This window comes from Thamnophis elegans, chromosome 3, assembly GCF_009769535.1.
Source record: "Thamnophis elegans isolate rThaEle1 chromosome 3, rThaEle1.pri, whole genome shotgun sequence".
Lineage (NCBI taxonomy): Eukaryota > Metazoa > Chordata > Lepidosauria > Squamata > Colubridae > Thamnophis > Thamnophis elegans.
The window spans coordinates 20410749-20425878 of NC_045543.1; the positions used below are offsets into that span (position 1 = coordinate 20410749).

The window sequence follows — 15130 nt, forward strand, 5'->3', positions numbered from 1 at the left end:
GTTTATCTACAGTCATGCAGATGACTGAATAAGAATAAACAGAGATATATTTAAAGTACATGCTACATACAAGCATATGTAGATGAAATCCTGGTGACGTTTGAAAAGAAATGCTATTTTTCGGTAGAAAATGTAATGCCACAGAAAGGTTGTTCTCTTTCAAATGCTTTCATAGCCGAAAGACTTCTATAAAAGAATCTCCCAAGAATTAACAGCTTTTCAGCACACATGTTCCTATGAAAGTTTCCTGCTCTGTAGATGAAAGGTGCTCAACCCCCAGGGCGCGGCCCACTACTGGGCCGTGGCCATTTGGAACTGGGCCCCATGAGTGCCATGCTGGCCATGCATGTATGCACAATTTGATTTACGCGAGCAGCAGCCAGCACGCTTCCCCGCGTCTGCACACAGCTCAATTGCACAACTTGAGCTGCTTGTGCGCTAGCTTGCCACTCACGTGACCCTGTTTCCCTCTCCCCCACCCCCAACAAGGTTGGGGACCACTGCTGTAGATGAATACTTTTTGAAAAAATCTACTGGATTAGGGTATGCAAAGAATGAAATTGTTTGATATTCAATTTACTTCAGAAGAGTACGAATGAACTACATTGCCAAGATTTCTCGAACTGTCTTATGAATTAAGTGGAATAATAATAATAATAATAATAATACTAATAATAATAATATAATAATAATATACACTAACCCGCCATTGCCGTCCCAAGAACTCCGCCATTGCCGGTCCCAGCCCGGATGAGAAAGGAGGAAGGTTGGGATCAGGTTGCATCTGTTCCCGTAAAAAAAAACCCCGCCAACCCATACAATATGGTGAAAAAAAACAAATAGAATTCCATACCACATCGGTCGTTGCCGCGCGGGTTAACAAGGGCCGGCGGCGGATGTTGGGGTCCCTGGACATCCGTCGACAAGTGGGCTACAAGTGGACCACCAACAAAACGACAAAAATATAGTGCAGATGAAAACCGTGCCATAATGGCCTGTTACTACAACTCAGAGCCAGAAAAAAGAGGCTATTAAAGCGAATGTATGAATTATGGAAACAACAATATCCAGATTCAAATGTTAGTGAACAACGACTAGCAGATCAAAGGGCGATTTATTATACGGAATAAAGTGTTTAGTGAAGTTGAACATGAGGAAATTCAGGCAAATTGCAAAACCCAAAAAACAATATCACAAGCGGAAATAACTGATATTCAAGACACAACTAAAGACATTATAGTAGAACTCCCAGAAGAAGCTCTCGGGGAGGAAATAACATCACCACCACTAGAACCAGTTTATCACTGAACCAACTGATGAACTAACTCAAAAACAAAAAGAATTGAAGGATAAGATCATGGAGCATTTTCTGCTTAATGAGGAAAGGCAACGTTTACCATCACTAAAAACTGTGCCTAAGAAAATTTTGGCCCCTATCATGACAATGGTTAATGCAGTGTTTTCAACAATTGAACCGGGATCCATCTTGGAAACAAACCAGTTAATGTACAGCGCAGCTGTAATAGTCACTAATGAACTAGGCATTAAATTAAAGTACCTAGTCATACAACAGAAAAAGCATCAAAGCCAAAGTGGAAAATCCGTTTAGAACAAAAAATAAAAAAATTAAGGGCAGATGCTAGTAACTTAAAGAACATGCATGAGCAACGGCTTAAAAACAACAAAATCATAGATCGGCTAATCAGGAGATATAGATTGGATACAAGAAACATCAATGAAGCTGTAGAGATTGTAAAACAGCAGATAACAGCAACAGCTAGAAAATTGAAAGATATGAGGCACGAATCATCCAATATAAACAAAATCAGCAATTTCGATCAGACCAACGGCGTTTTTATCAAAGTCTTAATGTAAATGGTGACACCAAAAGTGAAAAACCAGAAAAACAGGCCACAGTTGAATTCTGGAAAGAATTGTGGGAAAATGCAAAGGACTACAACAAGGAAGCAAAGTGGATACATGACTTTGAGAAAAGCATTGGCAACAAACAAATGCAAGTATTAGAAATAACAACTGAGATGGTCAAAAATCGAGTTAAAAAGGTAAAGAATTGGACATCACCTGGAAAGGACCAATTACATGGTTTCTGGCTCAAATATCTGACCAGTTTACATGCAATATTGGCCAGGCAACTGAATGAAATTTTACAAAAGGGCCAAATTGATGAATGGTTGACAACTGGAAAAACATACTTGATTCAGAAAGATCCAACTAAAGGAACAACACCTGAAAACTATAGACCAATAACATGCTTGCCAACAACCTTCAAATACTCACAGGCATTATTGCAGATAACATGATGGATTATTTGGAAACAAACAACATCTTGCCAGTAGAGCAAAAAGGCAACAAAGAAGGAGCAGGGGCACAAAGATCAGCTTCTAATTGATAAAATGATATTAGAAAATTGTAAGAACAGAAAAACGAACTTGAATATGGTCTGGATTGATTACAAAAAGGCATTTGACCTCACTGCACATAGTTGGATCATAAAATGCTTAGAAACAACTGGCATTAGCAAAAATATTACATCCTTTACTGAAAAGGCAATGAAACAATGGAGAACTGAGTTGGCAGTAGGGAATGAGAGCTACGGAATGGTTAATATCAAGCGAGGAATTTTCCAGGGTGATTCACTTTCACCTCTTCTCTTCATCATCGCAATGATCCCACTATCAGTAATCTTAAAAAAAATGAAATTAGGCTACCAAACAGCCAAAAAAGCTGAAAAAATTTCGCATTTACTATATATGGATGATTTGAAAACTCTATGGCAAGTCAGAAATAGAAATCCAATCATTGACAAATACAGTCCGAGTATTCAGCACCGATATTTCAATGCAGTTTGGCATGGAAAAATGCGCCACTGTATCCATAAAAAGGGCAAAATCACTGCATCTGAGGGAATTGAAATGCCCAATGGCCAACTAATTAAATGCAAAGAAAATGAAGCCTACAAATACTTAGGCATTCTGCAGTTGGATAACATCAAGCATGGAGAAGTAAAAACTATTGTCAGACGAGAGTACACCAACAGAGTTAGGAAAATTTTGAAATCTAAATTGAATGGTGGAAATACAATCAAGGCCATAAATACCTGGGCAATACCAGTTATAAGATACACAGCTGGCATAGTTAACTGGACACAAGCTGATTTGGACCTTTGGACCGAAAAACCAGGAAACTAATGACAATGCACTACAGTTTACATCCACGTGGTGATACTGATAGACTGTACCTGCCCCAAAAATCAGGTGGCAGAGGATTATTACAAGTGAAGCAAAACAGTTGAAGAAGAAAAACATGCACTGGCTGATTATTTAAAAGAAAGTCAAGAACATCTATTATCGAAGTAAGAACAAAATCTACTGAAGGCCCAACAGACAAAACAAGAAATAGAAAAGATGTGATAAAATCAAGAATGGAGAGTTGGCAGAACAAAGCACTGCATGGTCAATTTCTGGAAAAAATAAAGATAAGTGGACAGGGAACAAACTTGTTATGGTTAAAAACAGGTACATTAAAGAAAGAAACAGAGTCACTAATCCTGGCTGCGCAAGAACAAGCTATCCGCACAAATGCCATTAAGGCCAAAATCGAAAAATCCTCTGATGATGCCAAATGCAGACTTTGCAAAGAAGCTGACGAAACTGTTGATCACATACTCAGCTGCTGTAAAAAAAATCGCGCAGACTGATTATAAATTGCGGCACAATTCAGTAGCACAAATGATCCATTGGAATTTGTGCAAAAATTATAATATTAAAACAGCAACAAACTGGTGGGAACATCAGCCTGAAAAAGTCACCGAAAATCAGATGGTCAAGATCTTGTGGGATTTCCGTATACAAACCGACAAAATACTGGCGCATAATACACCAGACATCACACTGGTTGAGAAAAATAAGGTCACAATCATAGACATCGCAATACCAGGTGATAGCAGGGTCGCCGAGAAGGAACATGAAAAAATCGCAAGATACCAGGACTTAAAAATCGAAATTCAACGACTATGGCACAAACCAGCAGTGGTAATTCCAGTGGTAATTGGCACACTGGGTGCTATTCCAAAAGCACTGGAATTACATTTAAAACAGTTAAAAATTGACAAAATCACCATCAGTCAAATGCAAAAAGCCGCACTGCTTGGATCTGCACGCATATTACGAAAATACGTTACGACGTCCTAGGCCCCTGGGTGGGGCCCGACTAGTAACCAATGCCAAATCCGGCGAAACAACTGGCCGCTGTGATACAATTGTACAATAATAATATAGCAGGGTCGCTGAGAAGGAACATGAAAAAATCGCAAAATACCAGGACTAAAAATCGAAATTCAACTACTATGGCACAAACCAGCAGTGGTAATTCCAGTGGTAATTGGCACACTGGGTGCTATTCCAAAAGCACTGGAATTACATTTAAAACAGTTAAAAATTGACAAACATCCCCATCAGTCAAATGCAAAAAGCTGCACTGCTTGGATCTGCACGCATATTATGAAAATACGTTACAACGTCCTAGGCCACGTGGTGATACTGATAGACTGTACCTGCCCCAAAATCAGGTGGCAGAGGATTATTACAAGTGAAGCAAACAGTTGAAGAAGAAAAACATGCACTGGCTGATTATTTAAAAGAAAGTCAAGAACATCTATTAATCGAAGTAAAGAACAAAAATCTACTGAAGGCCCAACAGACAAAACAAGAATACAGAAAAGATGTGATAAAATCAAGAATGGAGAGTTGGCAGAACAAAGCACTGCATGGCCAATTTCTGGAAAAAATAAAAGATAAAGTGGACAGTGAACAAACTTGGTTATGGTTAACAACAGGTACATTAAGAAAGAAACAGAGGTCACTAATCCTGGCTGCGCAAGAAAAAGCTATCCGCACAAATGCCATTAAGGCCAAAATCGAAAAATCCTCTGATGATGCCAAATGCAGACTTTGCAAAGAAGCTGATGAGACTGTTGATCACATACTCAGCTGTTGTAAAAAAAATTGCGCAGACTGATTATAAATTGCGGCACAATTCAGTAGCACAAATGATCCATTGGAATTTGTGCAAAAATTATAATATTAAAACAGCAACAAACTGGTGGGAACATCAGCCTGAAAAAGTCACCGAAAATCAGATGGTCAAGATCTTGTGAGATTTCCGTATACAAACCGACAAAATACTGGAGCATAATACACCAGATATCACACTGTTGAGAAAAATAAGGTCACAATCATAGACATTGCAATACCAGGTGATAGCAGGGTCGCCGAGAAGGAACATGAAAAAATCGCAAGATACAGGACTTAAAAATCGAATTCAACGATTATGGCACAAACCAGCAGTGGTAATTCCAGTGGTAATTGGCACACTGGGTGCTATACCAAAAGCACTGGAATTACATTTAAAACAGTTAAAAATTGACAAATCACCATCAGTCAAATGCAAAAGCCGCACTGCTTGGATCTGCACGCATATTACGAAAATACGTTATGACGACCTAGGCCCCTGGGTGGGGCCCAACTAGTAACCAATGCCAAATCCGGTGAAACAACTGGCCGATGTGATACAATTGTATAATAATATAGTTTTCTTTAAAGCAAAATTATAAATATTATACTTGTAATACTTGTAGCTGTTGTATATCATATACTCACAGATAAGCCAAGAATTTTAGATCCTCATACACATCCCCAAACTAGGTTAAGTTATCCATGGAAAGGCTTATCTACCAGTGTATACATTGTTTTGGGAAACAATGTAGATTCACTTCAAGTAAGTGTTCTGGGGCCGTGGATACAGTGTCATTGATCTGGGAAAGCAAAGAGGCCATTGATTTAAATGAAGCAATCTGCAGGGCCTCAACCACTTCAGATCAGTGCTATGAGAAAAGGCTCTTATCAATCTCCTCTTTCATTACTGGCTAAAGTGCTTTCAAACTGTGGTGGCTTTGGGATTGCCTATAACATGAAGTAGAATCAGCCTGCCTACAACAACTTTGGTCAGTGCAGAGGGGCTTTAAGCAGGACAGCTCTGTTATGCAGTGCGGTACCAGCCAGTGGTGGGTTCCGACAGTACGTCCCGGTACAGGTGTACCGGTGCCTGCCGGGAACGCCAGATACCGTTCTGGTACAGTGCTCTGGAGGGCCCACCTGCCCGCCTGCACTCTTTACTGGTATTTGAGGTTTTGGGGGCTTCTGCACGTGGAGGGCACGGCACCTGCGCACGCTCCGCCAAGCAGCTGGAGCATTGCAGAGGTGTCACAGAGCATCGTGGGCAGTAAGTACGTATGCACATGCTGTGTGCGCATTCAGGTGGTGGGCACCCGCCCCATTGTACCGTACTAGGAACACCAGATACTGTTCATTACCAGTTGCAATGGGATCTGGAACCCACCACTGTACCCAGCCAAGAGATTATTGTGGTAAACATTGCAAACATGCTTGTCTCTCACAACTATATCCAGATTCAGCAGAATGGGCAGATCCCATCAGCCATAAAATGTTGGCTATGACTAGAACACGGGCTTATTCCACAGTGGTCCCTGCTCTTTGGAGATCAGAATAGCCCCAACCCTGTTAGCCTTTCATAAGATCCTAAAAAACCTATCTGTGTCCCCGTGCCTGGGATGTTGAATGCGTTTAGGGCCCCGTTTCCTAGCTATATTGCTAACTGGCCAAGTTTTTCAAGTGCTATATATATATTTACTTTGGCTGTTTCTATTAATTTAAAATGCTTTAGTATTTTGATTATAATATGTATTTTTTTATTGCAAACCCAGTCATTGACAGAGATGGATGGCTATAAAAATTGAAAACATGAATACATGCATACATATATACCTAGCTAGAAGGCATCTGGTGACCATTAATAGGCCTGTTTAAGTAAAGTATCCCTTCAAAACTTTACAGAGTCCTATGTTATTTACATTTATTTCCAATTAAGCAGTTGAGTTTCTTCCTCTGTTTTTACCCTACATTTCTACTTCTGAAAGAAAAATGATTTTCTCACATGGCTAAAGAGGTCTAAAAGCCACCCTGATAGGAGGGAACTGTTTGAACAGAAATGTGCCATTAGAAGCTTGAATGCAAGAATGTGGAACTCACCTAAGAGGTCATCAAGTCCATTTGTCCACTGCAGGATTCACTGCACAATCTCTGCATAGATGAAGTCTTCCAGTTACCCATGTCCATAACCTGTCTTTTTAATGAACAGAGTACAGATTTGTATTCTGTACAATACAGAATTCATATACATATAATAGAAACATGTAAGAATAGTGTAAAACAAACCAGTTTGAACAAAATTCTTTTTTTAAAAAACACTGGGGGGACTTGATTATTCCCTGAGAAGGTGCACTTAGAAATGTCATTACAGATAAGATCATTTTCTTGATGTTTGGATCCATTAAGCTTTTCCTTGGAAACAGTTTGGGTGAGATTATAATCTTCTTCAATAGAACAAAGTACAGGGGTGTTTTATGGTAAACAATAGATAAAGCAAGTTCTAATATTGTGATTGCAAATAATTTCTCACCAGCACATTATTTTGTTCCTTAGGTACACAAAACTTAAATTGCAAGTCACTACCGATGGGCGTATCCCTTGAAGAAGTAAGTTGGGTTCCATTGTGTCATTGCATGTTCTACAGTATCATAAAACTGACTTTCTTTTAAAAATAGAAGCATGCTGTGAAAGTTCATTATTGTGTAGTGCTCTTCACTGTATGACGGCCAAGCTGTGTCTGGATTATACCATTTCAGGTTGTAAATGGGGGGGGGGTGTCTTTGGTTGCTTTACCATACAAAAGAACTCACTCTCCCCTTCTGCAAACCACACACAGACATGCCAACATAGGTAGCATGTGACAAAGAAGGCACGACTAAAAGCTTTTGTTGTGTCAAAGAAATATAAGTACACAAGCGTATGCAATTATATGAAGCCTCCCTTGGGTTAAACATACATTGAAGCAGGATAATTGCTGTCAGGGATCAAAATAAGTGGCAAGATGTCAGACTGAAGAGCCATGTTTCTCATATAGCTAGTCTGAAATGCAATATTAATTAGCCCACTACCCATAAGTGCAACTAAATACATTATGACATAACGAATGTTGACGTATGGTCAACTACTTGTTGATTGATGTTCCCTATGTGGAATAGAAGGAATGAGGAGCATTTAATCCTTTACTTTAGGCAACATAATGCCTCTGGCAAGTCATATAAGTTATCCCATTGTAGTGTGGGAGGCAGAGGTGATATTCTGCCAGTTTGCCGCAGTTCAGGTGAACCGATAGCGGTGGTGGGAGGCTCTGCCCACCTGCCCAGATGTCATCACAGACGCTCTGCACCTGCACAGAAGCGCCGTGCGTGAGCAAAGCGAGCACGCACATATGCGCGCTCCTGGTTCTGAACCATTAGCGAAGGTAAGAGAAAACCATTACTGGTGGGTACAGCTCAGAATTAAATTAACTACCACCGTGGGAACAAAATCTTTCTTTCAGAAATGAAGAATTGGAAAAGACCATGGCTGAAGCACATAAAAATAATGAAGAGTGAATCAGATTTATTTTCAAACAGGCTGGATGGGCAGTTTATTTGCTAAAAACAGCCTAGTAGCTTCCTAGATTAGTATTTGGGTGGCAGATATGAATGTGAAAGCACTGTGTAGACCCTAGATTGATATTAGCCATTTTGGCCTTTAGGATAGGGATGGAAATCAGGTATTGCTGAAACCCAGGTTCCATCAATATGGGTCAAAAGTAAGTGATGGCAGGAGCTGTGCTTCATAAATATCATCTGGGTCTCCAACCCAGGTCTAGAATATTATTTGAGCTTGTTTGGGAAGAGAATGTGCACAATGATATATGCAGAACTGAAGGGGCAATAGTTATCCCCTAGCAAATTCATTCTAAAAGGATCATCTACCCATCTATCTACATCCAAAATATATCTTACTAACATATAAAGCTCAGTTTGAAAAGTGCATCCTAAGCTTCAGAGACTTAACATTGCTTGTGTCACCTTGTCCAAAATAATACAGGTTAACTGATTTTTTTCTGGAATGTCTGAATTTTTTCTAAAGTTAGATGAAGAGAAATGATATTCTCTGATAAATTTAGATGCCACTGAGTATAGGAATAAAGAGGTAGCTAACTACAGAAATTCAAAAGGAAGGAAGGAAAGAGAAAGAAAAGAAAGAAAGAAAGAAAGAAGAAAGAAAGAAAGAAAAGAAAGAAAGAAAGAAAGAAAGAAAGAAAGAAAGAAAGCAATCTTTTAGACAGTGTGATACTAGCAAATCAAGAATATATGAGGGATTAGTAAAGAGCATTTCCCTTTTTTCTATTTTGCAGCATTTATCGCTTATTCTCCTCTGACAGAAAGCGTGTTGAGACTGCATTGGAAGCTTGTAATCTTCCATCTGCTAGAGTAAGTATTGAAACCTTTTTCGTCCGATTTTAATAAGAAACATTGACCTCCGTTTCTCTTCCAGCCATACAATCCAGCTATTCTGATTCAGTAGAATTTTTCATGCACTGAGTTTATATGCTAGTCTCTGGGTACATTCTATCGCTCAACATTGTAATAGGATTCCAACTTGGCAAATTTGCTGTGTCTACCCTTAGCTGTCTTATTTACAGAAAAATATTGGTTGCTGTTTTAGCGAGCAGCACTGGGGTAGGAAAAAGAAAAATATGTCAGAGCCTCAACAGGGATTTAGATGTTTTGGAGAAATGTATTCAGCATTTTGTCAAATTCCAACAAGGCAAGAGAATATCATGTCATACGTTTCCCCCAAACAACCTAAAAGTTTTCAATTTGAATCTAAGGAAGAAATGCTCTAGGGATGGTTCTTGGTGGCATTTCCTCTCCTATACATTTTGGAGAATGAAGTCTTGAATCTGAAATTATGTATGTACTATCCTTCCAATTAGGTTGGTTGACAAAACTTTTTAAGGACTACCGGTAACTAAAAACACCAATTAAGTAAAAAATGCAATGTGAATCTTTAGACATAAGGTTAAACAGGAGTGGGGGGGAAATCTCTCTCTTGGAATGATAAAAGGACTTTGCCTGAAAAACCTGAACAGAAACAGAATTTGTAATAAGTGCTTAGGAAAATAACCCTGGTTACTGATAGCCAAACAAGAGATGAAGAAACTCCTGGGTGGGTGGAAATGAGAGAGCCTGGGGAGCAGATGTGTGAAGATAGAGGATATGTTGCCAACTTTTGGTTTAATTAATGTGGAATTTATCTTTGTGGAAGGAAAACTATAAAGTTATTTAATTAATACCTTCAAGTACATCCTGATCTGTGCTGACAGTAGACAAAAGCATTCAATATGGAAAAGTGTCTCATCAGTCTCTTCTGCAGGCAACATTGATTCCTTTTGATGGGGAGAGACACTGAGGATTATCTGATTAGTAAGCTTTCCTCCTACATGCCACAAAAATGCATATGGGATGTTAAGAAGTCTTCAAGAAAAATATTATGCAGTTTTAATAGTTTAAAGAGGAAGGGAAATTACATATGACAGAAATACGCAAGAACTGTTTCATAAGCAAAGAGGGCTGAAAATTATGTCCTGGGAAGCAAGATAACATTCAGAAGCAATTCAGGCAGGCACCCTCTGATTCATTGGATAAATTTGGGGAGGAGGTTTAGCACAATCAGGCTGACAAACTTCTGTTATTACAGCCTATCTCAATAAGATATAGCTTTAATCTTCCAGTAGAGTTGATTTTATATTCTGGTCTACATAGTGGGCTGATAGCCATCCACAAGCTACAGAGCTGAAGTTGGGCACATTTAATATCAAATCAGCAAAGTTGAGAGAGGAAGTGGTATTCCAGATACTCTAGTTCAAGATGGCCTCTGGCTTGTTCATTCAAATCAACATTCTGCCCATTTTTGGTGGCTAATGAAGTTATTTATCAAGTGATAGAATATGTATTTTTCTCCCTATTGAAAGCTTCACAGCTGAGGTTTTTGGGTTATTCTTGAAAGTCAGCCCAGTATGAAATGCAGATATCTTAAGAGGGGAAGCAAATGTGGAACATCACTTGATCTTTCTATTGTCTCCTGGGAATTTTTCCAGTCACTGGGATGTTGTAGGGGAAAAGGCCCAGTCTTTTAAAAAAACAAAACCAGAAGTAACAACATTGACATCTCTTATTACCTTGATAGTTGTACAAAGCAAAGAAATAAATAATGGCTCTGGCTTTTCTATCTTAATAATTCTCTCAACACAGCAGTATTTAAGCAAACCAGAAATTTGCTACATTTTGTATATTTCAGCAAAACCTTTTATGTTTACTTGACATTTCAGGAGTAACTTCCCATGAGCAAACAGTGTTTACCCATCCACTCTATAATTTTGCATCAGTTTAATTATTTTTGCTATCTCTCATGATACTTTCCACATAATGATTTTTATCACATTTCTGATAATGTAGTGTATTACATAGTGTATTACATCAAAATTTGTCAGTGACTTTCCCTCAGCAGCAAGAATTAACTGTTGAATGTCCTAGAGGAGTAAAAACTGAATCAGAAACCCATTAAATATATTACTTAGTGCAATAAGCTAAATGTTGTTATGGTTCACATCCTTCATTCACAATTATCTGAAATCATTGTTAACATTCAGACCTCAGAAGCAGAATGTGTATTTTTAATTTGGAGTATATACCATGTCATCCTCATTTTACTGACCATTCATTCAGCAACCATTTGAAATTGGTGCTGAAAAAACTTTACAGCTCATTTACTGCTTCCACAGCATATCTCAGTCATGTGCTTGCCATTATAGGCAGTTTTATGCCTGACCTGTGGTTTCTTCCCACACTCCCCCGCAGAGCAGAGATATTGGAGAGGAAGGAATTTCATTACAGTAAGAGAGCAGAAAAATGAAGAGAGAGAGGGGGATTTCAGGAGAGTAATCTATTAGTTTTCTATACATCAAAAGCAATGTCAAACTGGCAGTCTGAGGGTGGGATCCATTGGCATGCTACACAAACAGTTTAAAGTACTATCTTGAAATATTTTTCTCTGTCTCTTCTCTGTGAAGTGGGTTGGGGAAGAGAAAAAACAAGCAATTTCTGTAGGCAATCTTATCTTTGCCTGATCATTTCCTGCTGCCACTGTGGTTGCATTCTTCTCAATGTATGGAAGAGCAAACAGCTACTCTCATGAAATCTCTTTTGGTCCAGTTCTCTGTTCTATCACTGGTTATCATCTAGTTAAGAAGATAGACTAGTCTTGGGAGACCCAGGTTCAATTGATCCCTTCCACGAAAACCTACAGGATGAATAAATAAGTACATGATTTGTTTCATCATTGATCAGAACAAAAGAGTTGAACAACAAATTGCGCAACAATAATGTAACATAATTAGCTAAATTGGGAACATGTTTGGTGTGATGGTTAAGTTGTCCTAGAAACCAAGAGACTGTGAGTTCTAGTCCCATCTTGGGCATGAAAACTAGTTAGGCCAGTCACTCTCAGCCCAACTCACTTCACATGTTCGTTGTTATGGGGAAAATAAGAGAAGGAAGAAATATTGGTTGTTAACAACCATGAGTTAGATATGAAACAAAGGTGGAATTTAAAAAATCCTTTAAAAACCCATTAAAGTTCATTCTAAAAGCTTAAACGTTTTTTTAAAACTATGTATATAAGATTCTAATGACAATGCATACAAATGAAATGAATGCTCTGTTTCTGACCAGTCTTCTACACAAGGTGTTTATATGGATAAAATGAAAGAAGACCTGTGCGTAAACCAGTTACACTCCTGGAGATTAGCTGATATGTAAATCCAAACATTCCCATCAAAAGTGATTCTGATAGCATGACATCTTAATTTTGCAATCAGGGTCTGTAGATTGAAGTATCCAGCTTCTGTATTGCTATAGCAGGGAGGGGGGTGGGAGGATAAAGATTTGCCTGAACCCCGAAAGAGACACAGGTTTGGTGCATGTTACTTACTTCAGCAGAGAAATTTAAGGTGATAAGTTTTTTTTAAAATTATAGTTGTTTAGGTAAATGCTCAGTTTTATTCTTCGCAGCCAGATATTGCAATTAAATTCTTCAAAATGAAACGAAATAAATTATTTTGGCCATGACCAAGTTTAAACAGAAATTGATGACAAAAAGTTACAGAGCTTGAGAAGAAGGTTAAAAGTTTTGAATGAGTAAATAATACAAGGGTGAACATACTAACTTACAGGAGAAGACCTAGTATACTTAAAAGAGCTAAAATTACAATATTTCTTTGTAATTTTACAAAATTATGCTATTCACAAAATCTCCTAGTCCAATCCTAACTCTACAACTAGTACAACTGGTCTTGTTTTCTAAGGGATAGGGCTCTAAGGTAAGGGTTCTAAGATGCATGCCTCATCCTGATCTGTTCTGACCCCCACCTTGTTCATTCAGAAACGACAGCCACACACAGCTTGCAAAGGAATCAGTCCCGGCTCGAGCTGGCTGCGATCCCAAAATAAACATAGATAAATTCTCTGGCAAAAAGTTAAACAGCAAATGCAAAAACAAACTCTTATAGCAAACCACTTCTCCAAGTTGGTTTCTTTGAATCATGAACACAAACAGGGAATCTTGACTAGAACGGAACGGAACGGAATAGAACGGAACGAACGAACATTGACTTCTGCAACTAGGGCGTGGCACCATCAGTCTTTTATCCACAGAAGGAGATCCTTAACGAGCCACAGCTGCTTGTTATCCTCTCCTGCATGCATCCTAAAACAACTCACAGGAGGCTTCTGCTGAGTCACAACACTGATGTAAGCATAGTTAATGGCACATATATTGTGGGCACCAGCAAAAGCATAACTAGTCAACCATTGCTATAAGATAACAAAGGGAAAGGGACAGAACAGAAATGGTATTTGAAGACAGAGTTCTGCAAGATAAAAGTACATGCATTTTGAAAAAAAATATTGTTCAAAGAATGTATAAGAACTGTGTTGTACAACTTCTCATACATGACATACTGTATCTCCAATAGCAACCTAATCACTTTTACACATTGTCCCTTATTTACCTGGGGTTTTTTCAACTATTTTTATGCCTTACTTAGCAGCTATTAAATTAGTCATTCACTAGCACAACCATTTAGCATTTAATAATTCGGATTGTGCTTGAGTAAGGTTTTTTTTATTTTAATTTTCAGCAACAAGTAAAAGTGTAATTAAAGAAATCCAGTGCATGCTATAAACAATATTGGAAAGTGGTTGAAAATAAGAAATTATTTTAAGACGAGAACATGAAAATATTTTTAAAATCCACAACTGCTTAATATATTTACTAAATAAAAGTGAAACAAAAAGATGCATAGTTTTGTTGTGACCCAGCCTTCACAAGTAATGATAAACCGCTTACTCATGAGTAAAACAAACCCCTTTTCAAAACAGGCCAGGAAGAGACTTTTATTCATATTGTTAAACAAAAACCAAATGTAACTAGTCCCAACAAACCTGGTTCGGGCCGAGGAATCCGAGTTGCTTGCTATATACTAGAAAACAAATGGTTGTCTCCCAAACCCCTACTATTTATTTCCCAGCCAAGGAGAGGCTGGCTAGCATCTACTGTCAAGCCATGTCCCGGGCTTGCTACAGTAGGGCGGGACAGAGCACAGGTGACGGGGGTGACAGGGCGCCAGCGTGGCGGCTACGGAGCAGCGGTGATGAGGAGTTGTCAGCTGAAGCAGCAATGGAGTGGAGACATTGCAAAGATGGCTGATAGCAATAGCAATAGCAGTTAGACTTATATGCCGCTTCATAGGGCTTTCAGCCCTGCTCTAAGCAGTTTACAGAGTCAGCATATTGCCCCCAACAATCTGGGTCCTCATTTTACCCACCTCGGAAGGATGGAAGGCTGAGTCAACCTGAGCCGGTGAGATTTGAACAGCCGAACTGCAGAACTGCAGTCAGCTGAAGTAGCCTGCAGTGCTGCATTTAACCACTGCGCCACCTCGGCTCTAATTAATGTTGTTGTTGATGCTAGCCATGATCAGCTCAGCGGCGACAGAGACAGCAGCAGGATCAGCTGTGGGGTGTGGAGGCATGGCAGCACGAGGAACAGCT

General features: G+C 38.9%; 1 protein-coding gene across 1 annotated transcript in view; it reads left to right on the forward strand.

The window, feature by feature from the left end:
• PLCB1 (phospholipase C beta 1) overlaps positions 1 to 15130 on the forward strand; it is a 199665-nt gene that overhangs the window by 11457 nt on the left and 173078 nt on the right. The window contains exons 3-4 of the mRNA XM_032213013.1: positions 7604 to 7633; positions 9373 to 9448. Coding sequence (XP_032068904.1) covers positions 7604 to 7633; positions 9373 to 9448 — 106 coding nt within the window. The remainder of the gene's footprint in view (positions 1 to 7603; positions 7634 to 9372; positions 9449 to 15130) is intronic.